At 39.2% G+C, this 27,360-nt stretch overlaps 2 protein-coding genes across 9 annotated transcripts in view; one reads left to right on the forward strand and one right to left on the reverse strand.

Moving 5' to 3' along the window:
* Nucleotides 1-18,417, forward strand: part of osbpl6 (oxysterol binding protein-like 6) — a 61,044-nt gene extending 42,627 nt beyond the window's left edge. For all 8 annotated transcript variants that reach the window (XM_053627068.1, XM_053627072.1, XM_053627073.1 and 5 more), the window contains 14 exons: nucleotides 192-360; nucleotides 532-662; nucleotides 1,348-1,455; nucleotides 1,704-1,841; nucleotides 2,934-3,021; nucleotides 5,758-6,011; nucleotides 8,275-8,412; nucleotides 10,296-10,359; nucleotides 10,908-10,986; nucleotides 11,594-11,738; nucleotides 11,838-11,982; nucleotides 12,090-12,216; nucleotides 14,104-14,226; nucleotides 15,489-18,417. In XM_053627068.1, coding sequence (XP_053483043.1) covers nucleotides 192-360; nucleotides 532-662; nucleotides 1,348-1,455; nucleotides 1,704-1,841; nucleotides 2,934-3,021; nucleotides 5,758-6,011; nucleotides 8,275-8,412; nucleotides 10,296-10,359; nucleotides 10,908-10,986; nucleotides 11,594-11,738; nucleotides 11,838-11,982; nucleotides 12,090-12,216; nucleotides 14,104-14,226; nucleotides 15,489-15,597 — 1,818 coding nt within the window. In that variant the 3' untranslated portion in view covers nucleotides 15,598-18,417. The remainder of the gene's footprint in view (nucleotides 1-191; nucleotides 361-531; nucleotides 663-1,347; nucleotides 1,456-1,703; nucleotides 1,842-2,933; nucleotides 3,022-5,757; nucleotides 6,012-8,274; nucleotides 8,413-10,295; nucleotides 10,360-10,907; nucleotides 10,987-11,593; nucleotides 11,739-11,837; nucleotides 11,983-12,089; nucleotides 12,217-14,103; nucleotides 14,227-15,488) is intronic.
* A 699-nt stretch (nucleotides 18,418-19,116) lies between these two features.
* Nucleotides 19,117-26,449, reverse strand: prkra (protein kinase, interferon-inducible double stranded RNA dependent activator). Its single transcript, XM_053627080.1, has 8 exons — nucleotides 26,150-26,449; nucleotides 25,419-25,591; nucleotides 23,343-23,424; nucleotides 22,394-22,472; nucleotides 22,040-22,157; nucleotides 21,398-21,492; nucleotides 21,115-21,277; nucleotides 19,117-20,448 (listed from the first exon to the last, which is right to left on the reverse strand). Exons 1-8 carry the CDS (start codon nucleotides 26,161-26,163, stop codon nucleotides 20,291-20,293), a joined length of 882 nt encoding a protein of 293 aa, XP_053483055.1. The 5' UTR covers nucleotides 26,164-26,449; the 3' UTR covers nucleotides 19,117-20,290.
* Between the last annotated feature and the right edge of the window lie 911 nt (nucleotides 26,450-27,360).

Raw genomic sequence — 27,360 nt, forward strand, 5'->3', positions numbered from 1 at the left:
CTGTGTTTAAGTGTTCAGTATGGCTATAGGAAAAGCCTAAATACATCACAAGCTCATGCTTATAGATTGGAGGTTTTGTACCCCTGGTTCAGAGTGAAGCTTTTGTCTTGCAGGACTTTTCTGTTCCCTTTTATCCAGGAAATAATGCATGGCTTGCTTTCTCCTAATGTGTGAGGTTTTGTGTTTTGCAGGTACCTCTGAGCACAAGTATGTCACCAATGCGTCTTCATGCCTCAAACCCGAATCTATGCGCAGAGCTAGTTGATTACCAAACCCCAGTCACCCGTCTGACTGATGGCATCGAGTGTGCCAGTGATTACATCAAACTGCAAGAGGACTTCTGCGTCATTGCTCAGAAAGGTAGTGTTCACTCACATTCCCGAACATTAGTAACTCACATCTGTAGGCCTCTCATTTAGGGTTACAGAAGCGATACAGTTCAGAAAGTGACGAATCACTTTATGAACATGACATAAATTATGAAACTTAAAATTGCTTTAGTAAATAAATGACTGTTTCTGTGCGCTGTAGTGCACTCACTGCTGAAGTCTGCTTTCAACACTGTTGCCATTGAGAAGGAGAAGATCAAGCAGGTGCTGTCAGAGCAGGAGCTGTCGAGCCAGTCGGCTCAGATCATGACCTTAAGACACTCTCTATCACAGGTCAGCACTGATTTCCTCATAATACTTATGTGAATATGATCTCTAATGCAGCCATGCACCACAAAATGTGTTAATAAGCTTGGAAGTGAGGTTTTACAGTCTGATTATGTAAAATAAAATGAACCCTGCACAGATTTACTTTGTAATTAATTTGGTTTGATAACAGGTTAATAAATCGTGTTTAAGTGAGAGATTATGGGGATCCCATTCTCCAAAAGCTTTATTTATCTTTATGTCCATAATTGGAAAAAAGGATTAGGTTTTCTTGGATTCATTTGAATGGAATAAAATTCATTTGGGATTCTGTCTTTGTATTTCCATTTCATCGAAGCAAACCAACATACAGTACATGACATTTCCAAACAACCAGCCAACTTAATATTTTTTATATTCAATAATTAATTGATTTTTGTTCCCTTTGTGGCAGCTGAAAGCTACAATTATATTGCTGTTTGTTTAAAGATTGTTGTAGATTGGTGTCGGAGGCTTATGACTGGATACTGACCTGATATGGATTTTAGCAGAAGATGATTATTTTTAGAGAGAGAAAATGCTTAGAAATGCCACAGATACATCAAAACATTGCAATTGTATAACCTTCCAAATGTCTTTTGTTTAAGCCTGTGGATCATCATTCACATAAAAATTTTGATTTGTGCTTGGTTTAATCCATGGTATTGTTTAGGCCCTGTCCCAGAACGCAGAGCTGAAGACTCGACTGAATCGTATCCACTCAGAGTCTGTGCTGTCAGAGCAGGTGGTCAGTGTTAACATCATCAGCAGTCCTGATGAGGTACAAACACCCCACGCTCACCTCATCACCATAAACGTCAGTTCACTGAACATCAGCCTGAACCTTAATTGAACTTCAGATTAAATCAATCTGTTAACTCAGTTTTACTTTGGATGATTCTTATATTTCACTTCTGATTGGAAATATAGTTGGTAATAATTTTAGACCACTTCCACAAATCTTCACGCTGAAGCTCATGGGACCCTCTGTGAATATGTGTGTGTATCGTGTGAATTTGTGTCTAATAGGCAAGTGAACAGCTCCATGATGGGATACCTCTCACTCAGCAGGCCTCCAACGAGAGCAGACTCTCCATGTCAGAATCCGTCTCTGAGTTCTTTGACGCTCAGGAAGTGCTGCTGTCAGCCAGCTCATCTGAGAACGAGGTAAGAAGGGATAGGGTGGAGTATGTGAATCGATGGGTTGGAGGAGGTGAGAGTGAAAGGTTAGAGGATGGGTTAGATTAAATGAGTGGTTAGGTATGAGAAGACGTATGGATGAGATGAGGTAAGAGGTTGGGTGGGATGAGAGGATGGGCTATATGTGGACATTGGTTTTGAAGAGTTAAATCAGATGAAAGGATTGGTTAGATGACTGAGAGTGGATGGATTATATAATAAATTGGTTGATATGGGAGGATAGGTTGGTTGAGACGTGATGGGTTACATGAGGGTAATAGGTCAGGTTGGATAACTTGAGAATGGGCTGGACGAGGAGATTTTTCTACAGAAAAGTTTAGAGAATGAGTTGGTTGAGGTAAGAGGATGTGTTGGGTATGGTAAGGGTGGGAGGATGGTTGAATGAGGTGAGATGATAGGTTGGACAAGGTGAGAGGCTAGGTTCATACTGCATATGCTGTGGTTCCTTAGTTAAACTGTTACCAAGTAGGTGTCCATGAATGTGTAGTAAAATCATAAATGTATGGAAAATTGTTTTGCAGCTGCACAAATGGTGCCATGTGTCTGTGTACAGATAATTAGCCCTTTGTGAGGACACATTAATAAATGTCCACTTTTTGAAAAGCTAAAACAGCCTAAATATTTCCTTTTTTGGTTACTGAGGATAAAGTTAGGGTTATGTTCAGGTATAGACATACACATTAATTAACTACAGTAATAATTGTCAGTGGGAAGGTCCTCTTAAAGATAGTAAACCCAATATGGATGTGTGTGTGTGTGTCTGTCTGTCTGTGAATGAGAGATGCAGTAGAGAGGTAGTGCATAGTGCTCTTTAAGTGCTCTGGCTCTATTGATTAGGTCACTATCAGGAGCTTAAAAATGCTGCATTGGATAGTACTGCAGAGTGCCAGTAGAACAGACCTGGTACATGGACACACATAGACACACACTGCAAAAGCTCAGTTAGTCAGCACTGGAGAGAGAGAATGAGTCAGTATGTCAGTATGAGTCAGTAAAATGGTAACTAAATAACTAAAACCAGTCCCTCACCCTTCTCCTTCTCTCTTTCCCTTCCCTCAGGGCTCTGATGATGAGTCTTACGTCAGTGATGTGAGCGATAACATTTCAGAGGACAATGCCAGCGTAACAGATAACATTTCCAGACAAAGTAAGCTCTACCCCTGCCTTGTCTGTCTCTTTTTCCCCTCTCTGACTCTTATCCTTGACCCAAAGCACTCACGTCCATTAGAGAAAGTAGATAATATGATCTAAGGGCAGTCTTTTGTGCTGCCTTCTTTCACACACACTTAGACCCAAATGTATATATAAATAGATAGTCTTTCTTAGTATCTCTCTTAACTCTTTTAATTCAGTTCAAGAAGCTCAGTTTTGCTCAAGCGTGGTTACTCATTGAATGCTGTGATACTGGCTGTGAGCAATGTTGCTATGTTATAAAGCTAATCCAATCTAGAAACACAGCCCCACTGATAAATCATTTTTCATTTATCAATTCTAACCTAATTGTGTGCACCTGTTATTAGACCTGTCTAGAGGTCATCCAATCAAGCTGCATAAAATAGTTCCCCCTACTCTCTACTCACTTATAGACATGGACAAATTTGTTGGTACCATTACAGCTCATTGAAACAGTGCTTTGTTCCTTCTTAAAAGTGATGAAATTAAAAAGCAAGGTCTTATTTATACCTGCATGCCTTTGGTATGTTATAGAGTAAAGCAAATAAAGTGTGAAAAGACATAAATGATTGCTTATTCTACAAAGATATTCTAAAAGCATCTGGACAGATTTGTTGGTACCCCTAGAGAAGTTAATAAATAATTGGATTATAGTGATATTTCAAACATGTCTTCAATCTTGTAATCAGTCATTCAGTCTATTTAAATGGAGAAAACTAGTAACTGTGCCGTTTGGTATCACCAGACTTAACATGGATCAGAAAAAGCAAAGGAGAGAGTTGTCTGAGGAGGACAGAAAGAAAATTATAGACAAGCATGTTAAAGGTAAAGGCTGTAAGACCATCTCCAAGCAGCTTGATGTTCCTGTGACTACAGGAACTAATAGTAAGAAGTTTAAGGTCCACGGGACTGTAGCCAACCTCCCCGGACACGGCCGCAAGAGGAAAATCAACCCCAGGTTGAACAGAAGGATAGTGCGAATGGTAGACAAAGAGCAAGGAAAACTTCCAAAGAGATATAAGCTGAACTCCAAGGTACATCGGTTTCTGATCGCACCATTTTGAGCAACAGTTGGCTCAATGGAAGAAGACCCAGGAGGACTCCACTGTTGAAAGAAAAACATAAAAAAGCAAGACTGGAATTTGCTAAAATGCATATTGACAAGCGACAATGCTTCTGGGAGAATGTCCTTTGGACAGATGAGGCACAGCTGGAGTTTTTGAGAAGTCACATTAGCTCTATGTCCACAGGCGTATAAATGAATCTTTCAGAGAAAAGAACACCATACCTACTGTGAAACATGGAGGAGGCTCGGTTATGTTTTGGGGCTGCTTTGCAGCGTCTAGCACAGGGTGCCTTGAATCTGTGCAGGGCACAATGAAATCTCGAGACTATCAAGAAATTCTGGAGTGAAACGTACTGCCCGGTGTTCGAAAGCTCTGTCTCAGTCACAGGTCATGGGTCCTCCAGCAGGATAATGACCCAAAACACACGGCTAAAAGCACCCAAGAATGGCTAAGAACAAAACATTGGACTATTCTGAAGTGGCGTTCTATGAGCCCTGATTTGAATCTTGTCAAACATCTATGGAAAGAGCTGAAACATGCAGTGTGGAGAAGGCACCCTTCAAACCTGACACAGCTGGAGCAGTTTGCTCAGGAAGAGTGGGCCAAACGACCCGCTAACAGCTGCAATAGTCTCATTGAGAGCTACAGAAATCGCTTGTTTGCAGTAATTGCCTCTAAAGTTTATACAACAAAATATTTGGTTAAGGGTACTATAATTTTTGTCCATGCCATTTTCAATTGTTTTATTATTTAAAATATTCTGTTAATTTAAAAATAAACGCAAAGTCTGATTTTTATTAAAGATGGAATAAACAATGATGGATGCTAATCACTTTTGTCAGTTTTAAGTTATTCAAGAGACAATTGTGGGTTCTTTTTTTTTTTTTACCAACAAATTTGTCCACGTCTGTATATTCATCTTTAATTGAAAGATGTTTTGCTGGAGGCGTATTATGGAATGTTCTTCACCTTGTAGAAATTTGACATGACTGTAAATGATGGGAAAACCGATATCGTAATATATATTGCGTATGCTTCAGTTCTACTCTTCCACATGCATGACAGAATAATCTCTGGAAGATAAAGTGTTTTATGTTTGAATCTGGGTTCTCATGATTGTGAATACACTCTCACTCTATAGGCTATACAATATAAAATATCTATTTGGCTGAGAAAGAAGAAGAGGAGAAGATCTAAACTCTTGGCTTTGAGGTGTAATGCCATCTCTCCTACTGTATCATTCATTACCTCCAATAATCACTCTGTTAGGAAAGAAAACTAATTTTGAGAATTGTATCCCTGCTGTTGGAGCAGCAAGGCAGCCATCCAGCTTAGCAGAGTTAAATTAAAATCTAAGGGTTCTAGTGTCCTCCTATTCTGTAGATTTTTGATTGACATTTGTGGTATTTTTAATATATCCAATAGATATGCATTAAATTGTAGACCCTATTTACATCTTGCACAAACATGTGATATCGTGTCTGGTTCATATGTCATATGTCTGGATAACATCTGTTATTTATGCCCATTCTTGTTATTTGTTTAAGATTTTGCAATCTTGATCAAACAGCTGGAAATGCATGCTCGGGTGTAAATCAGGCATTAGTCTCATAACCACTTCTCCCTGTACTTCATCCCCACAGTGCCGAACGGAGATGTGGCCGGGGGCGTGTTTCGAAACGGGAGGCGTACATGTCTGCCTGCTCCATCTCCTGACGCCACCAATATTAACCTGTGGAATATCCTGAGGAACAACATCGGTAAAGACCTGTCTAAGGTGGCCATGCCTGTGGAGCTGAATGAGCCTCTTAACACTCTGCAGCACATGTGTGAGGAGCTGGAGTACACCGAGCTGCTGGACAAAGCAGCCGAGACTGATGATCCCTACGAACGCATGGTGAGTTCTAGATATCACATTATCATTTTCAAAATGCTTCTGTATTTTAGAGTATCTTAGCATGGTAAGAAAATTAAGCTCTGTATATTCCATGTCTGTAAGACTTCCAAGCAGAAAATGTCATTTCAGTATAGGCTCGTTTTTCCTCTTTAACCTTTTAAATAGTTATTCGCTAAGCTCTGTATTCAGAATTGGCTATTTGAGTTCAAACGTTTGATTGATATTTATGCAGGGAAATCTCTATGTATTGAGACTCAGATTATGCGTGTGATTAACCTGAATTTCTGGACAGCCTCGTTCAGATTATTAAACTTTCCTGTAGCTTCCACTATCAAAGTTTCCAGGATTTTCTTGTGTAGAGCTCTTGTGACAAGAGTTATTTTGTTGTGTCTAGACCACTGCCTTTGAATACAAGCATTTTCCTTCAAGACTGAAAAATCTGGGGATGAAAATGATGATGTAATAAATTGGATGCACAACTTAAAGTAACGTTTACATGGAGCCGATATTAACCCGATTAAGACAATACTCTGATTAAGAAACTAGCATGTAAACAGTGATTATTGATGACCTTAATCCGATTAAAGTCATACTCGAAGTAAACACAAAACGAATTATGACATGTGGAGTATTCCTGTTTTAGTCGCATTATCGACGTGCATTACAGACATGTACACACCTTAATCACACTATTAAAACCGTGTGGGAGTTTTCACCGCATTTTGCGACAGGACACATACACACATGGCAGTTCTCAACCGTTTGACGGCAAACAAGAGAGTACGGCTGCGTCCGAAACCTATACATGTATTTCAGCTGCTATAAAGTAGGTAAGTATGCGGTTTCAGATGCAGCCCATGGCTTCAAGCAGCCGTCTATTAGCACGTACAGAAGGACAAATAATTAACTGCACTTTTAAAATTAAATTAAAATTAAAAATGAAACACCCCAAACTGTATACGGTACCATAACGAAGACAAACTGTATGTTGACACATGAAATTCTGGAGGGAACGTTGGAACGGCGTGGCGTGGCGTGAGGACGTAATGACATGTGCTGTTAATCGGTCTATGTTCTATAACATGTAAAACCTGAACATGAAAGGAATATTCTTAAAGCGACTCATGTAAACAGCTTAATCAGAACAAGGTCAATAACTAGATTACTGCTGTCCATGTAAACGTAGTCAATAAGATAGCAAATTGAGGTAATGAAATCATAATATACGCAGTGTACATTTTCATGCTTTCATTATGCTGTTTTGAGTTTTAGAATGAATGAATTGTGCCCTTGTTTTGTTTAATTTGCACTCTTCTTTAAAGAAAACAGTCCCATGGTTTAATGGACGAGCTGAGAATGCAGTCGTCTGTTTACAGCTACACTAAAGTAGCCCTAATTGGTGTTCCTAATTTTATTGCAATAATCAACATGCCATATATAATTCAGTTCTTTAGATAACTATTGAGTCCAGTTAAGGTGATTCATCTATATATTGTATTTAATATTGCCCATTTATATTGGGTTGTGGTTGTGCAATGTCATTATCGACTCCTCATTATACTTGCTTAACTCAACTCTTCCATTTGTATTGGCCCAGAATGTGTATAAATTGCTAGAATAGGTCATGTCCAACAGCAAACTATCCCACAACTACGAACTTTATAGAATTGTTCAACTTACCATAGCATAAAATAAGGACAAGGACCTTATGGAGGAACAAATATTGCCCACAGCAAGTAAGTACGTACAGTACTCCTGGAATAAGAGGCTGTGTGTGTGTGTGTGTGTGTGTGTGTGTGTGTGTGTGTGTGTGTGTGTGTGTGTGTGTGTGTGTGTGTGTGTGTGTGTGTGTGTGTGTGTGTGTGTGTGTGTGTGTGTGTGTGTGTGTGTGTGTGTGTGTGTGCGCGCATATTCAGGGACTAAATGTTCTCTGTAGTATCTTCTGGCCTCATTAAAGTTGTTCAGCTTCATTTTATCCTCATTTCAGCTTCTATGGCCCTCACACACACTAAATCACTTTACATGCTGTTTCCTTTAAGGTGACATTTAACTAAAGATTCATGTCAGTTATTCACAAGCTTCAGGATCCTTAACACAGATCTCCTTATGAGCTAGAGCGCATTTGATTTCTTAAGTGTGTTTTTCTTTCCTTGAACGCCTCCTTTCTTATAGTCATTCAGTCAAGCGTGCTTGTCAGCAGTAATTTCCTTTAACAGTTTGCTTGCCTGTGTATGGTGTGTATCTCCTGCTAATGTGCGTGTAGGCGCTGGTAGCTGCGTTTGCTGTCTCAGCGTACTCCTCCACATACTACCGCGCAGGCAGCAAGCCCTTTAACCCCATACTGGGAGAGACGTACGAATGTATCCGAGAAGACAAGGGCTTCTGCTTCTTCTCTGAACAGGTAAGGCATCTTCAGCTTGTGCTTTTTTTTTTTTTTTTTTACTCCTGTCTCACAGGCTTCACAGTTATACGGTCCACATTAACACAGCTGTCAAACGTGCAAGCAGGAAATCACGGTGATGTAAAGTAAGTCATTTAGAACCAGTGTCAAATTCACGGAGAGAAATATGTTGTTGTTACAGCTCTACTGTTATTATGCAACATCTCTGTGTGTGTGCGTCTGTCTGCTTTTGTGAACACACATGCGCAAGGCCATAAAAAGCTCTTGTCCTCTGGTAGAGAATCTCCTCTGCATAGTTGCAGAAGATCTTTGTCAGCAGACTTCTATCCTCTGTGTGAGTGTGTATGGGAGTATGCGTATGTATGCTTACTGTACACTTTATTAGGAACACCTGCACATGCATGGTATTATCTAATCAGCCAATAAAATCATGCAGATACAGGTCAAGAGCTTCAGTAAATGTTTACATCAAATAGCAGAATGAAGAAACAGCATGATCTCTGTGACTTTGATCATAGCGTGGTTGCTGGTACCAGATGGGCTGGTTTGAGTATTTCAGAAACTGCTGATCTCCTGGGATTTTCCACACACAACAGTTTCTAGAGTTTACACAGAATGATGCAAAAAATAAAAAAGCATTGAGTAAGTGCCACTTCTGTGGGTGATAATGCACAGATTGGGGTGAGTTGCCAGGAAACATATAGTAACTCAAATAATCACTGTTTACACCCGTGGTGAACAGAAAAGCATCTCAGCATGCATACAGCATAGAACCTAGAGGTGGATGGACTACAACAGCAGATGCCACATCAGGAACTCCTGTCAACCAAGAACAGGAATCTGAGGCTACCATGGGTCCAGACCAAACAGGACCATTGAAGATTAGAAGAGTCTGTGCCCATGATAGCTTTAGATTCTTGTTCTTGGCTGACCTTAACAACCATTCTACGGTTAAAGTCAAATAGAGATCATATTTTCCCCCATTCTGATGTTTGATGTGAACCTTAACATAAGCTTTTGATATGTATCTGCATGCTTTTATGCATTTCGCTGCTACCATACGATTAGCTGATTAGATAACCGCATGAACGTGCAGGTGTTCCTAATAAAGTGGACAGTGAGTGTACATGTGTGCGAATGTGATGTGAGTGTGCAAAATAATATGCTGATTGAGTGGAAAAATCTCTGATGTGTATCAAGGTGTTCATAACTTTAATTCTAACTCTCGATTTATATTATCTGTTGTAAACCTGCCTTCTTACAGCAGGGACTCCAGGTAGCGTCCAGAGCAATGACTCGCAGCCTGAATATTGTGAATAACCCCTCCTGATAACGCATCTTGGAGGAGAAAAGTAATTGTTGAAGAATTACAACCACTTTGGGTTGGATATTTTTGGGCAGCCAGTTTGATATTTTCCCTCGCTGCCTCACTACTGAATGCAGAAGGAGACCAGGAATGATACAGAAAGTACTGAATGAAAGCTGAATATCTGATTCAGCTACAACTTCGCTAACGTTTCTGAGATTATACTGCATTAAAGCAACAGGATGTGTGATTTTGTTGAGAAGAGCATGTTGCAGAATGTTCTTTTTTTTCTAATCATAAATCTTCTGAATTGCAATCTTTGTTTTAAAGTCAGGCTATAAAAACAAACAAATGTCAGAAATCAAATTCACCAGAATATTTATTTTGTATTCTCCCACAATTTGTCTGATTCATACACTGTGAATACATTAGGATTATTTTTGGATTAAGGACCACTATCTATTTTTGGCTTCTATCAAATGTTTCACGAGGAAGGGTCATGAAAGGCTTCATGCAGAACATATGAGGAAATTTCAAAATCTCCTCTGGCTCATTTGTGTATTTTTTCTGTGTTCAGGTGAGCCACCATCCCCCAGTCTCTGCCTGCCACTGTGAGTCCAAAAACTTCACCTTCTGGCAAGGTAAGACTGAACTATTCTGTTTTCCCGCTTATGCCATTCATTAGCCAGGTAGTTTTCTCTTCTTTTCTTCTTCTGTTTTTTTCTATCTATACCGTCCTGCCTCTCTCTGCATGTATCATGTACTGGACATAAAATCAGCCGTAGAGTTTCCCAGCTGTGCTCACAGTAAACTTAGTACAGTACACCTCAGGTTCCAGGTTTCTGTGTGCTTTTCCAAGATGTCATATTGTCACTGGCAGGCAAGGATGATGAGGTTTTTTTTTCTCCTGACTATTATGTGTGGGCATGTTTTTATATCTTGGTGGGGACCAAATATCCCAAATGTCTGACAGTTTTTTGTTTTTTTGTTTTTTATACAAAAATTTCCAGCTTTTATTTAAAAAAGAAAAAAAAAGAATTAAAATAACCAAGAGCTTTCCTTTTGGTTACAGATTTTAGGGTTATGTTTAAGGGTAGGCATAATATTAATTACCTGCATTAATTATTATATAAGTGTAAGGTCCTCACAAGGATAATAAGACAAATGTGTGTTTGTAATAATTCATTAGATGTCAGATGGAAGAATAAGTTCTGGGGGAAGTCTATGGAAATCCTCCCCATTGGCATCGTAAATGTCATGCTTCCCAGGTACAAAAACCTTTTTTTAATATATATATATATATATATTTATATTTATATTTATATATTTATACTTACTTTGTGTGTATTCAAGTAAACAGTGAAAGTAAAGTAAATTTCCTTGCAGCAGTGTTTTCTCTTTCAAGAATAAATGTTTTGTTGTTGATTGTCCTCAAAGGCTTGGATGTTAGTCTTACTGAGCCTTAAGTCGGGTTCACACTGTACGATTTTGGCCACGATTTGGTCAAAATTTGAGAATCCTAAAAGATTCCTATAATCCTTTGATGCTAGTTTGATGTGTTCCCCGACAGCCGACGGTCGTTGCGATAACATTTTTCCTCCAATTAAATTCTTACAGTGTCAGAAGATCTGAGGCACAGTCCTGTAGTATGTCTTTTCCTACTCCGTACGAGTCTTCTTGCGTGCGTGCGTCTGTTTTTCACATGTTGACTGTCGTACAGTCTGATATTAATGACAGCTGAGATCCTACAGTGTGAAACGGCTTACAGCCGGGATCGTGTTCGTAGAGTCTGACAAGCAACAGTCGCAAATGACTATTAATAATTGCACAGTGTACACCCGGCTTTAGACTAATTGGTATGTTTTGTGTTTATAGCTATGGTGATCATTATGAATGGAATAAAGTGACCACATGTGTGCACAACATTCTGAGTGGTAGAAGGTGGATCGAGCACTATGGAGAGATCACAATCCGAAACACCAAGAGTAGTGCCTGCATCTGCAAACTCACCTTCATCAAGGTATTCATCCAGCACACACTCTCTCACATCTGTCTTTATCTGTTGCTTTCCCTGTCTGTCATTTCTTTCTTCCTTATGTATGCTTGCATGTGCATATAGGGTAACTACTGGAGCTCCAATGTGAATGAGGTGCAGGGCTTTGTGATGGACCAGGAGGGGAAGGTGGTCCACAGGCTCTTTGGGAAATGGCATGAAGGTCTTTACTGTGGTGTACCACCCTCAGCTAGGTGTATCTGGAGACCAGGTATTTTGAATCGAATGCACTTTATATTGTTGCGTAAAATGCCACATTAGTGAATTACGTGATTTGATCTTTGTGCTGTGTGCACGTTTGAAATGTGTACTTTCCAGGGTCGATGCCTACAGACTATGAGCTCTACTACGGCTTTACCAGGTTTGCTATTGAGCTGAATGAGCTTTGTACGGAGATGAGGGAGCTGCTGCCACCTACAGATGCTCGTTTCCGACCAGACCAGAGGTATACACACACAAACACACAGATTAAGTGTACTTACCTCAAAACAGATCAAAAACACTCACAGAACGGATTTCACTGTTCAAATGCTATTTGAAGTGTCATAATATTTATATTTTACACACAAACCCCCACATGTAATCCTGAGCTCATCCCAGCAGGGACATGACGTGACAAAGTGGACAGAGAGCATTCATTTTCCGTGTGAGCTAGTGAGCTCCAGCATCGGTATTTGAGTACCGCAAGCACATTACATCCATCAGATCAGTCTGTGTCTCATCACCTGTCTGCTTCAGTGACTACGTTTAAATGGACAGCAGTTATCTAATTATTGACCTTATTCTGAATAAGACAATATCCTGATTAAGTTAAATTAATTAATTTACATGAGTTGCTTTTAGGCTATTCCTTTCATGTTCAGGTTTTACATGTTATAGAAATAGATCGATTAACGGGACACGTCATTACGTCCCCACGCCACACCATCCGACGTTCCCTCCAGAATTTCACGTATCGACATACAGTTGGTCTTCGTTATGGTACCGTATACAGTTTTGGGTGTTTCATTTTTAATTTTACAGAAGTTTCAAATGCAGTTAATTACTTGTCATGCTATACATACAAATAGACGACTGCTTGAAGCCGTGGGCTGAGTCCCAAACCGCGTACTTACCTACTATATAGTAGCTGAGATACATGTATTTCACCTACTATATAGTAGGTTAGTACGCGGCTTCAGCCGTCAAACGGTTGAGCACTGCCGTGTGTGTGTGTCATGTTACAAAATGCGGTGAAAACTCCCACATGACGTTAATAGTGTGATTAAGGTGTGTATGTGTCTATAATGCACATCGATAATGCAACTAAAACAGGAATACTCCACATGTCTTAATTCGATTTGTTTACTTCGAGTATGACTTTAGTCAGATTAAGGTCATCAATAAGCGGTTTATATGCTAGTTTCTTAATCAGAATATTGTCTTAATGAGGTTAATATCGGATTATTGTTGTCCATGTAAACATACTGATTGTTGTCTTTTCACTCCACTCATCTCTGATCGTAAAGACAATGTGGACTCAAGATGACATGACTCCACAAATGTGTGCAAAATGATCCATTTTAGATCAAATCCATTGGAGTGAACACATGCTTCAGTAGAAGAGGTTAGGCATGAGGAAAATCTGACCTTTTGTACAAAGCAGTTAACATGGTCAGTGTAACAAAGTTGCTGTTGAAATAGGGACCTAGAAATAGTGCAGAATATTACAGATTACATGTTCAAGATATTGAACATTTACTATCTTTGTTTTAAACATGTAAAAAAAAATCTTCTGTTTATTTCCTATTTTAAATTGAACTAAAAAAACAAACAAACTGATTTTCAGTGTGGTCTCAGATATTTGGACTCCACTGGATATTCTGTAACTAGCTTGTATCATCATTTGTGTAGATATTGCACAACCAGTAAAACTATGGCAACCAGCAGTTGTAATTTGATTGCCTTAAAATATTCATACATACAAACACTTGCTTCAGACCAAACCAGTACACTCTCTCTCACACACACACACACACACACACTCCTACTCACATAGGAGCTCCCATTCTCATGAGTCATTACTCTGCAGTCAAAGATGCAGTATGCAGAAATGCTATTGCCATCTTCTGGAGGAGACAAGCATCACATCACAATTTTTCATCAGATTGAATTCCTAAACCTTTGACTTCTGGAAAATTTACATTGTTAAAGGTGTTATAGGTCTTCTGGATTTCTGGTTTGAGCCCATGGTGAGCTCAGGACTGCAAAGAGGCAGTTTATAATATTAATTTAACACCTTGATGGAAGACGGTCACTGAGCTGTACCACACCATCTTATCCTCTTGCACAGGTATCTGGAGGAGGGGAAGCTGGAGTTAGCTGCAGCTGAGAAACAGAGGATCGAGGAGCTTCAGCGGGCGAGGAGGAAGTGGCACGAAGAAAGCAACACCAAACATCAGCCACGCTTTTTTAAGTGAGTGTGTTATCACACCTTGTTTTCTGGACACATTAATTCTAGTTGTAGTATATAGGGGAATTCGATATGTAGAATCTTCGTTCACTGTGTAATCAGATGTAATCTATCATATAAAGAACACTCATAAATACGGTCTTATTTTTATGGTTAAATACTGTATCAGGAGTTAGTACTGAACATGTGACAGACGACTATTGTTACACCATAAGGTATAGTCGCCCATTAAAAAAAAAAAAGTAAAATATTCGAGCTGCTTCACTATGCAAATATGGACCATCCAAATTTAGCTTGTTTTGTCCTACTGTGTCAGTTTAATGGGGAAAGGCGTGAATGCGTATAGGTGTTTCCAGTTTGCAGATTCATCTGGATTTTATGTTGAGGATAAGTATAGGAGTGGCGGTGCCCTTGTCAGACATTTCTCTGTGGAACCACAGTGTCAGTGGCCTCCTCACCTGACATCAATGCCTGACCTCACTGATGTGCTTGCAGCTGAATGAGCACAAATCCCCAACGCCATGCTCCAAAATCTAGAGGAAGCTTTCCCAGAAGAGTGGAGGTTCTTATAACGGCAAAGGGGGGCTGAATCTGAAAAGGGATGTTTAAATAGCAAATATGGGTGTGATGGTCAGGTTTGTTCACGGACTTTTGGTCATGTAGTGTATCTTATTCAATGCAGAAAAAGAAATTAGATTTTCAGTACAAGGTTCAGGCTATTTCAAATTCAAGGGGCTTTCGCCAGCCACTCATTACTTTACATTTACATTTATGGTATTTGGCAGACGCCCTTATCCAGAGCGACTTAGATTCATCTCATTCATACATCTGAGCTATTGAGGGTTAAGGGCCTTGCTCAAGGGCCCAACAGTGCAATGTCTCCCTCATCACCTTGAATTGCAGTTAACACTTATCTAACACAAATTGATGTAGAAATTATAAAGTGAAATATATTTTTATATTGTGCTACAGCTTACAGAAGACATATTGAGATACACGTTACAGAACGATGTACTAATTGAATGCTGCTAGTTTGAGACTGAGGAATATTGAGGAGATAACGGATGAGGTCATGGGGTCGCTAGCAACCCAAGGTGCGCATTTAAGTCTCCAAGGACACTAATAAATAGTCTGTTAATATCAGCATGTTTGTGTTGTGTCTGTAGAGTAGACAGTATTTGAGCTTTTAACACATTTGTAACGTAGCTGCTTAATGCTTTCTTTCGCTTCATCAGCTTTCAATCTGTCCATGTTTTCATTCACAGAAAAATTGTAGACTCGAACCAGAGAGAGAAGTGGGTGTCCAATAACACATACTGGGAGCTGCGTAAGGATCCTGGCTTCCTCAAGCTGGAAAACCTTCAACTGTGGTAGCATCTAAATGCTTGTACGAAACATATCACCATAGCTACAGACTCCAGAAGCTTTACCTATGCACAGTACGGCTTACATTGAAGCGCAGCGGCACGGGACTATACTGACGGCTTTCACATGGCTCCCGAGGGATGGATGAGGACAGACTCTGCACACGCTGCCCCACCGCTCCCTATCCAGAGTCTCTCTCACTGTAGTAACATACAGAGACAGGGTCGTTGTCACAGCAACCGTCTGGGAGTTGTAGATCTGTCCTGTTGAAGCCCGTCAGGCTTCCCGTTTACGCCCTTGCCTTAACAAGCCGCTTCTTAATAACCCAGTTTTATGCTTTTAGTGAAATCGGTTTGATTTCTTCAAGTGTAGACCGGCAGTGTGAATTTTATCTCTCGGTTACATAGACAATATCTACAGAATATCCTGCATGTTTAGATGGCAGCTTTCATTGGCATCTGCTACACCGACTTGTTAACATATCATTTGTAGTTTTGAAACGTAACCGTATTTTTGTAAGCTGTCAGAGCTGAGAACCTCATTGCCAGCGCAGGGACTGTAGGTTTGTCCCGACAGTGGGACACATATAGACCAGCCAGTTGTTTTCTTTTCATTCAGCACCATTTGCTATCTTTCAACTGGTTAGTGGCTATGACGTGGAATTGCCTAAGAGACACAGGTACCGTTTTGAATCACATTTTGTCAAGTTTGATTATAAATGTAGTTGCGTATACTTTTGAAAATACCCTCAGAGCATTCTGATCCTACTGAGAATCTGCCGTCTAAATGCGTTTAAAGACCCTAGAAACATGGCATCTCTGTGCCGTAACCCTGTCAGTGTCCATGATTATAGCGTCTCTTACAGTAGATCCAGACAGAAGACATTTACCAGGTTGTGTATACTTTACACACTGATCACCTAAGATTGCCCATCATTCCCCAGGCATGTATTTTTAGCATATCCTCTTAAGAAAAGCTCATGTGGCTATTTTAGGATTTAATTGTTTAGTTTTTAAAGGATTAAATTAAGGATTAAACCCTTAAAGGGTTTTAAAGGTTTCATTTTGTTAAATTGTAAGAATATAAGTGGAATGTAAATGTAAACTGTTCTTCCATTTGCTGTGTGTGTGCCAGGTTCAGGACATCCGCGCTCTCTCAGTAACAGCTGATCTATTTCTACATCAGTGACACCTAGTGGCAACCCTTAAAAATGAGATTTTGTTTGTTTGTTTGTTTTTTTAAGAATATAGATTTAAGGTTTTGAACTTTTATGTCTCAATCAATGCAGTCAAATTAGAAAAGATGTTACTAAATCTCTATTCTAACTCTTATTACACCATAATAAACCTCAAACCTTTGTTTAGAAAGCCTGCTTAAGCTAATGGCTTATTAACTCTTTCGTGTTGTGGGCAGTGTTGAGAATCAGTTTCTTTTTCCAACCAAAGACAAGTTTTTATATTTATTTAATGCAAATTTCCCAGTTTCCAATTTATTTTGTTGTGTGAATGTTTCTATTTGACCTAGAAGACCTGCACCCATGAAACAAAATTGTAGGTTTTGCTCCAGTGATTTTAACATTGCTTTGAATATTATTTTTCAATGTGCGGTCTTCGACACATTGATCACAAAACATATTTTCCTTTAAGAAATTGTTGCATTGGTTATGCATAGCTCATTGGATCATACTGGATTGTGCCCAGTACGTTGAGTACAATGAACTTACAAGCTGTTCTTTCTGTTAAACAGGAGTCACGGGCGACAAGGTCATGTGTTCATTTGAACTAGTTATAGAGATTATAGGCAGAAAAGAAAAATCCTCTCTTTATAATATCATGTCACTAGATTACCAAAACTATAATGGTAGTTCAAAAACATGTGTAAAATGTAGAGTTACATATCTGTAAACAGACGTTCTCTCACTAACAGAATCATGTATCAGTGCATCAGTCCCACTTGCTGTGCCTTACTGCATCTATATAATACTAACACAGTACTGCACTATAGTTATAATGCGTGTTAAGTACTGAACACACACTGTATACCCGATACCAGTGCACCTTCTCCCTGAACTAACTCTGCTGTCTAGAACAGCAGTCAACATTTCTGCATAATCTGTAACTCTGTATCCTTAATCCTGATTTGAAAACAAACAGGCATCAGTCTTTTACCTGGCTGCTGTATCAAAGCAAAGGCAAACCTGATACATTTTTATGTGCAATATATATGCAAACAGTGCACCACTTGTGGTTTTACTGAATTTGTCAGGCAAGCTGAGGGACATATTCACTGTAGCGTACAGTGCAGTTAAATGTTATTGTTTGGTTTCTCTCTCGCTCGTAGTCACCAGCATGAGGGACTGGATATTTCAACCATCTTTTAATTTTAATAATTGAAACATTGAGTCGATTAATAAATAATCCCAGGTACAAATATCTCAATCTGATATTCTAGTCAAGTGTACATGTATGTAAAGAGAAGGAACATCAGCACAACAGAAAAAGATACTGGATATCTCTGACAATTTATCATCGTTTTCTACCTGCATGTGTACGTGGCATAGCCTGCCAATCGACGATGCTGATGCCTTATAAAGATGTTTTGTTTCAGTAGCAGTTTTTGTTTTACAGATAGATTTATTAATTGATTTTCATTATATCCAGTCTGGCAGACTCTACACTACTGTAAGTGGTGTGTTCTGGCTGAATAAATCCATTTTACAACGGGTCTCGTCTGACGAAGTGCAATTGTATAAATGCATATTTCTCTTTCCATGATCACTGTACACCGCTGCTACATAGTGCTTGTTCCAATATACTAAACTGCTGGAAATCTGTGGCCTGGTTTTCTTCTTTATAGCGCGTGCAAGCAAACACACACACACACACACACTTTACATGTACATCCCAAGAAAAAGAAATGGTGTTTTTCCAATTCTGTTGCTCTTCCCTGAGCCAAGAGTGCAAAGCCTAGAAACACCTGACTAGGCAGAAAGGTGCAGTATAGATGGTACTATAAAACAGCATTTTATATTTAGGCCCATCTCACTGTGGTATAAACTCAAAAAAACCCTAAGGGAACATTTGTTTCATTTGCACAACTTCTACACTATTCACCCAATCTACAGACTCTGCTGAGTCAGTCAAAATTCACATGCAAAACAAAACCAAGAAAGCTTCACATTGTAGCCAGTATTGACAAAATTAACTATGCTGATTATTTGACAATTAGGGGAACAACTGCTCAGCTAATCACGCAAAGACTTGTTACCTCGAAAAACTGTCACTCTCCAATCAGATCTCACTTGGCATTTCACAACCTTAACATGGGCAAATTGTAACTAAAATTTGAATGGTATATCAGCATCTATACTTTCTATAATTCTATTGATATTCAAGCAATACAGGATCTCAAAGTAAATAACTGTGAAATTTCCACACTTTGGCTATCTCTATTTGTATTTAAATAGGAATATGGCATATCGTAACACCCTGGCTGTTGTGAGGAAAATGAGGACTCAGAAGGCAGGTGTGAAAGAGAGCATGGTTCTGTTTATTTTTACCATGCTAAACATCTTCCCAGTGTAACTAATTTAACGGAAATTAAACTCACACACAGACACACACACACAGACACACACACACACACAGACACACACACACACAGACACACACACACACAGACACACACACACAGACACACACAGAGTTGAATTTGCTTTGCTTAGAACCACTGGCTGTCTCAGCTTAGACAAAAAAGCATGTGCATTCATTCATTCAAATTAACCACTTCTCAAAGACTCCAGTGCTAAACCATGCTCCGGCCACAACACATGTTTACAGTATACAAAAAATTATTTTTAACTCGATTTTTATGCTTATTATTAAAGTAAATAGACATCAATTGTAAAACAGCCTGAAAATGTTAAACATTTTCACAGTAGGCAGTAGTTCATCAAGGAGCGTTCTGCTTTCCACACTTCTGTAATAAACCTCAGTGGAGTGCTTCACATTAAATATGTGAACATAAATGTTACATTAAAAGAAATAACCTGAGGAAAACATGACATTTCAATAATAAAAGAAAATGGTTTATTTGACTTGCAATAGCCATGAATAATTATAAATAGATATACTAAATTAATTGTAATAGAGGAATGAATGATTATTCGTTTAAATAATTAGGAGTAAATATAAACAAAACACATTCAAAATAAGGATTTAAAAATATAACATTTCATTTTCACATACAAATGTCAGCGAAAAATATACACTCCTTCACACACGGCACACTTCATAAAATATGTCTATTCTCTATCCAAATTTCCTCTCTCCCCCAGCTAGTTCATATAAAGCCTGGTTAACATTTTATAAACCAAGAAATCTTTTAAAGAATCCAGATGATGTTTATATAGTGCTCTGTTTCTAGAGTGTGAACAACTTGTCAATAATGGCTGGTTTTGATGAGAAAATTATATACTACGGTCAGAACTGATTCTATGATGCCTAGTTGTCACACACTCATCAGGAATAAATAAATCTCTCTTAATAAGTAACTGACCTCAGCTTAAACAAAATGTCTGTAGTTGCAGCCAAGCTTAAGAAACTGGGCAGAGCATACTTTCAGACATTGATCCAATTTGTTCATGATGGTTCATTTAAAGCTATTATCTATGCAGTGTGGACTGGAAGGTTGTAGCTGGTGATTATTTGGTGCTGGCCATGATCTTAATGTATTGCAGAGCATTGTGAGCTGCATCATTGTGTGCATTACTGCAGGAGATTCCTGTACCATGACATACTGTAACTGGCATGGTGGACAGCTCAGCCAAACACTGGTACTGCCCATTTACTGTAAGTTCATCTGCAACACAGAGACACACAGAAATATCAGCATAAAGTTTGACAAGATGTTAATCTAAGGGGGGAGAACAAAATATATAAATATCCATATCCTCTCAAGACTTTTGAACAAATATTAGGCACCTATACAAATAAACAGTATTTTATTCAAGTTAATAGAGCTTATAAATCTTTTTTTTTTTAATTATACCACATATGTAGGTAATAAAACATCAGGCGGGGTGGTTATAAGACAATCAACAGGTTATCAACAAATCATCATCATACTGTATGCTCCATTTATACTACAGTAATTTACCACCAGTTACACATTTCTATAAATTAAAGCACAACATATCTTGCTTTGTATCTACAGAAACAAATTAGTTCCTGTTAACACTTACATTGTTGTCTACAAACAGACAGCTTCATTCTCATATATATAGCAACGATTTTATATTTATATAAAATATAAATATATTTCAATTCTTCAGCACAGATGTAGCTATTACTTTATGTTCTCCACCACATACTTCGCAGTTTATGAGTAGTATAACAAGCTGCATTTTTGTCTTAATAACTTTGTGCAAAAGAGACAAAAGTGGCTGGTCAGGGAAGTTGGGGTCAGAGCACAGGGAAGGAAACTATGTGAAAATTTATTTTCTTGAAGGGAAAAAGCTAAACTTACCTATGTCAAAATATGTGACCTCAAAGCCCTGCTCTTGCGATAACTCCAGCATCATCTGTACATAGTCCATGTTGGGAATACTGAGAGGATTCCTCCTCAGTAACAAAATCTTCTCCGACTCGGAGTTCCTCAAACTCTCCAAGTATACATGTGGTTTTGGATTCTGCAGAGAATTAGACCGAACAGGGGGGTACATCTTCAATGTAGTGAATTTTTAAATTTTTTTAAATAAAAATATAAAATGCTCTGGCAAACCCAGAGGGTGAATGAATACTCATTTTACCCATGTAATCTCAGTAGACCCTGAGAGACAATGTAGTTTTTCCAACATCTTTTCTGCTGCTACTCTTCTGGCATTCTTTTTAGAGCTCCCGGTACCTGGTTCGACAATATAGCACAGAGGCTTATGGTGGATATTATAGCAAAAATACATTCATTATCAGCTTTAAACCAAAAGTGTTGTTAATTAGCAATGAATATAACAGCATAGCTATTAAAACAGGACATACAGCAGTCATCAAGTCAATAAGACAGATTCTCATATATTTGACAATTAAATAAATGTAAAATACCAACGCATGGTCATTCTTAACCTGTTTTTTTTTTTTTTCAAACCGACTGTCATGTTATTTATCATGTTAATCTACACGATTTAAATACTCACAGAGTAGCATTTATAATTCGTTATAATAATTGCATTTAAGGATGTATATTTTTAACCTACATCTACCACTGTTTAATATGCTTTTCAGGTAAACGATTTTTAGTGTTTAACATTTAAATCCATGTTTGCACAGGCTTAAGTTTAATTCATGGCTGAGTTAAAGGGTTTTTTTTTCCACTGCAATCAATACATAGTCATAGTCAAACTGGACATAGACTGGACAGAGAATATACGCTTGATATCATAAGGAAAGCTACAAACCTTTTTCTGAGAGTGTCTCCAACCGGCAAATTACTGTAAACTCTTTCTTATGATCCGGACCTGCTTCTGAACATACTATGTATTCTGGGAGACGCCAGGACCTCTGCATCGCAAGCTCCTGCAAGACAGGCACAGTTCAAGCACAGGAATGAACACTTGACTAACGCTTACTCGAAAGCTACATGCAGTATTCCTTGGTGAAACAAATCATATGAAAACAGTAAATGATTATCAAGTTGTTCATGAAAAACCATGTAAAGATTACATTTATATGTCTTCTATCGTTATTACAGGCATTGAGCATTTCACTAAGAGAAACGTAATTAATGGTGTTTAGAAAAGACTAGTGATTACCTGCAGTATTCCTACTGGATTAGGCTGGTCGTTTACTTCACCACCACAGTCATTATTTTCAATCCTTTGATTTGGAGGGCTTTGGAATAAAATGAGAAATGTCTAATGAAACCACTGCGGTCTTATACTATGGAACAGTTTTTCAAATCTCCCTGCTCTACGGTAATTTTTTGCACTGTGTTGCCGATGCCATGGAGATGGTTACCAGAGCTGGTAGTCAAAACAATACTGAAAGTGCCTTCGTTTACAGCAAATAAAAACAAAAGCAACTTTGTTTATCCTAGCACCAACTGTGCATGTATGACAATGTAAGTAATCATTTGTTTAGTTCTAGATTATTAATGTCAATTTGGCAATGGAAATTACCGACACCATTTAGTTCATAACTCGGCCGTATTAACAGAGTTAAACAAGTTACTGTTTATATTACATGTTTTATAGATTTACTGACAGAACATCAATTGTATATTCATTAGATATTTCCTGCTATATTTGAGCTATTCTTTCATTGTTTTATTCATGTAACAGCATAATATTATTTAAATTCTTTCTCTCCTAACAGTCATTGTTACCCATATGTAGAACACTAAAGAGCACGTAGTGGCTGTTGACCATAGCACTATGCTTAATATGACTGACTCTACCTATTGAATGCGTGTAAACAGTTTACTAACTGCATTACACCCATTTCATTTCAGATACAACAAACATATTATAATTGTACTCCAATCCATTTCTTCATCCTTGCTATTCAACAGCTCTCACAATCAACTCCACATGCCAACTGTCATTACTTGTATCTCTTCTGGAATAAATCAATTTAAAAAGTAATTAAATATGCATTCTTTTTGATAGAAGTATTGGGCCAGACTGTGTATGCCAGCATCTCACAAATACAGCTCCTTCACAAATGTCATAGCTTATAAACTGCAATCTGTTGTGTACTCACCATTTTTCAATGTCTAACTCCAGTATTTTCAGAGCCACCATTGCAGCCTCTTGTTTGGCAGCTTTTTTAGAGGGACCCTGGCCTATAATAAATAGACAGAGTGAAAATGATACAGTGAAAGCATGTTAAAATGTGTCTATATGTTTGACATGTAATAGATTTTCTGTTCTGCATTGTATAAATCTAGCTAGTGGTTAAAATATGCCAGTCTTTTGATGATTCCAACTGGAACCAACCTAAAAAAAACAATGTTATCATACAGCTGCACAGTTTGTTCATCTGTAGCTGAAACTAACATTAAAGTTAAGTTTATTGTGAGCTCTTTTGTCTCCATCAACTTGGGAATGTTTCACAGTCTGTGTTTCCAGAAGAAAGGGAGTTGGTTGAGAGTAAACTATCAGAAGTAGCGAGAACAGACATCTTACTCCCGCACCAAGTCACAAACGTCAACTTAATTAATGCGCAAAAAGTAAATCCTGGCAAATGAGGGGAAAGAAAACACAAAGATCTCAGTTGTTGCAGAACTTAAGTGCTCACATGCATGATGAGCTCTGAATGCTTTGCTTCACTGCTCCATACTTGCATATCCCTTTGGGTGTACACAATTCATGAGGACTTCACTCACAGATAATGTGGTATATCTTGTCCAGCATACATCTGACCCATACAGGCATATGAGGCTTATTCAGTGTCTGACCCATTATGAGGTTTAGCTTGAGTCTGATCTGTTCAGTTGTATAGGTTTTAGTCTGAGTGTGGCTTGTACAGGTGGATGAGGTTTAGTGCAAGTTTGACCCATGTTGTATCCGCATATGATGTATTGTCCATTATAGCATGGGGAAACACATCCTAAACGGGCTGGGGGAAACAGTTCAATACACTTCACGCACCTGTACAGGTCAGACTCACAACAAACCTCACACACCTGTACAGGTCAGACTCACAATCAACCTCAGGCACCTGTACAGGTCAGACTCACAATCAACCTCAGGCACCTGTACAGGTCAGACTCACAATCAACCTCAGGCACCTGTACAGGTCAGACTCACAATCAACCTCAGGCACCTGTACAGGTCAGACTCACAATCAACCTCAGGCACCTGTACAGGTCAGACTCACAATCAACCTCAGGCACCTGTACAGGTCAGACTCACAATCAACCTCAGGCACCTGTAAAAGTGTTGTATTGAACTCAGTTTCCCCCTAGCCCCTTCAGGATGCGTTCCCCCATGTTATTATGGACAAATTTAGGGATGTCAGGTTAAAAAGCATAGGACTTATCTGTTGTGGGGAAAAAAAGTCTGCAGTATAAAATTGACACATGTATAAGCTTTATTTCTTATTGAACACAGGGGGAACAGTATCTGACAGTAACATTCCCCCTGCTATAATGGAGGTGGTTTTAGGACAGGGGTGGGGCCAGGGTTAAACAGATACCAGCGGATACAACGCAGGTGCGCGAGGTTTATTGCGAGTCTGACCTGTTTCAGTGCGCGAGGTTTATTGCGAGTCTGACCTGTTTCAGTGCGCGAGGTTTATTGCGAGTCTGACCTGTTTCAGTGCGCGAGGTTTCGTGCGAGTCTGACCTGTTTCAGTGCGCGAGGTTTACTGCGAGTCTGACCTGTTTCAGTGCGCGAGGTTTACTGCGAGTCTGACCTGTTTCAGTGCGCGAGGTTTACTGCGAGTCTGACCTGTTTCAGTGCGCGAGGTTTACTGCGAGTCTGACCTGCACAGGTGCGCGAGGTTTATTGCGAGTCTGACCTGCACAGGTGCGCGAGGTTTATTGCGAGTCTGACCTGCACAGGTGCGCGAGGTTTATTGCGAGTCTGACCTGCACAGGTGCGCGAGGTTTATTGCGAGTCTGACCTGCACAGGTGCGCGAGGTTTATTGCGAGTCTGACCTGCACAGGTGCGCAAGGTTTATTGCGAGTCTGACCTGCACAGGTGCGCAAGGTTTATTGCGAGTCTGACCTGTTTCAGTGCGTGAGGTTTATTGCGAGTCTGACTTGTACAGGTGCATGAGGTTTATCGTGAGTCTAACCCATACCGCTGTGTGAGATCCAGTGTGAGTCTGACCTGTACAGGTGATGTCTCCAATGGTAACACTAAAGATGAAGAGCGGTTGGTGGGCTTCTCCATCTGCTCTCTCCATCATGTAAAAAGGCACATTGCCAGTTTTAGTGCCATACTCGTGAAGCAGCTGAACTGGCGTTTTGTCAAGAAGGACATGTTGGCATGCCAAACCCAAGCTGAAATTGAAAAGAAATAAAAATGCATCTTGTCAACGTCAAGTAAACAAAGAGCACTGACCTAAAACCTGGAATTAGATTAGGAAGTACAAACAGAATACTATTCCCAATACAATATTCATAAAACCCATTGCACAGCCGTGCAAGAACAGTCCAACCTGCTGCAGTAACCGCTACAGGTTTTAGTTAATGATGCTTTAATCTATTTTCCTGCCATGACATTATCTAAAGGTAACCTACTAGCCTTGACTTAGCCGGATGAAACTGATACTGCTAAGCCGGCTAGCAAAATATCACATCTTCATATGGTATGCTTATTTTATATTTTTGAAAAGGTTTTCCTACACTCTTCTTCAGGTTATTTCCAGGCAACTTAAACTACTTTGTTTCAATCACTGAGTTAGCCTCAGTTGGCTAGCAAGCTAAACATCTAGCATAAAACATTTAGCTAACTAGCAAACATTGCTAATCAGTAAGCCTATACGGACACAGGACTCTATATGTCTCCTTAAAATGCTTAGAAGCAATTTGGTATTACCATGAAAAGTTCAAACTTACTCAGTTTCAGTCATTATTAAGGCAGTTCTCACAAGTCGCGGACTATTTTGACATCCTATTTAATACAGTAGTAATGTTCTGCAGCGTCCAAACACCCGTCACCTGGCGGTTGGAGGCGTGTTTGAGGTTGTAACCAATCAGAGACTGTTTTAATTGACAGACATTTGAACCTATTACACGCTCCGCCCCATTTTTTATGCTACATTCATGTCGGAATTATGGTCAGGGAACGTAATCAACCCAAAAGTTGCACAAGAACACCATTTCATATTATTCTGATTTGTCATAGTAGGGACTTCTCTATTTTTTCACATATCCTGCTGAAAAAAAGAAAGAAACCATCACAGAAATTCTAGTGGTTTCCACTACAACTAGCTACCATTACAAGCCATCAGCTAACCATTAAAACCATTACCATTATTATTCCTTAATGGTATCTACAAGACAACATGCCAACAAGGCAACAAATTACCAATAGAGACCCACAGGGACGGTTACAGTTTCCATTTAAACCAATACAATTTCCATTATAACTATTAAAACCACCACAAATTCTATGATGGTTTCTATTGTATTTTTCAGCAGGGTATACTTTCCATAACTGCTGATTAGGCCATAGTGACTGGCTTTCATTTCTGACAGCTGATTGCATGATTACATGTTTATAGTAGGTAACGCGTAAACACTAACTAGTCTTTGTGTAAGTCCGCAATCATAATTTATCCATCCATCCATTTTCTGTACAGCTTATCCTACACGGGGTTATGGGAGAGCCTGGAGCCTATCCCAGGGAACTCGGGGCACAAGGCACGACAGGGTGCAAACCCATCGCAGGGCACAATCACACACACACATTCACACGGACAATTTGGGAATGTCAATCAGCCTACAACACATCTTTGAACTGGGGGAGGAAACCAGAGTACCCCCCGAAACCCCCGAAGCACGGGGAGAATATGCAGGCACACACAGGGTGGAGGCAGGAATCAAACCCCCAAACCTGGAGGTGCAAGGCAAACATGCTAACCACTAAGCCACCATAGTAAAAGTTCTCAGTTTTTCACACTTAATTCCAGTTATGTCAATGTAAGAATTAGTAACAGTTAATATTGTAGATACAATGTGCATTACCGCTACAAAGTGTTGCTAGGTCTCTGTGTGCGTGCGTGTGACAGGCAGGAGGTGCTACAGGATATGCAGGAACAAGTGGG

Source organism: Ictalurus furcatus, chromosome 6, assembly GCF_023375685.1.
Source record: "Ictalurus furcatus strain D&B chromosome 6, Billie_1.0, whole genome shotgun sequence".
Lineage (NCBI taxonomy): Eukaryota > Metazoa > Chordata > Actinopteri > Siluriformes > Ictaluridae > Ictalurus > Ictalurus furcatus.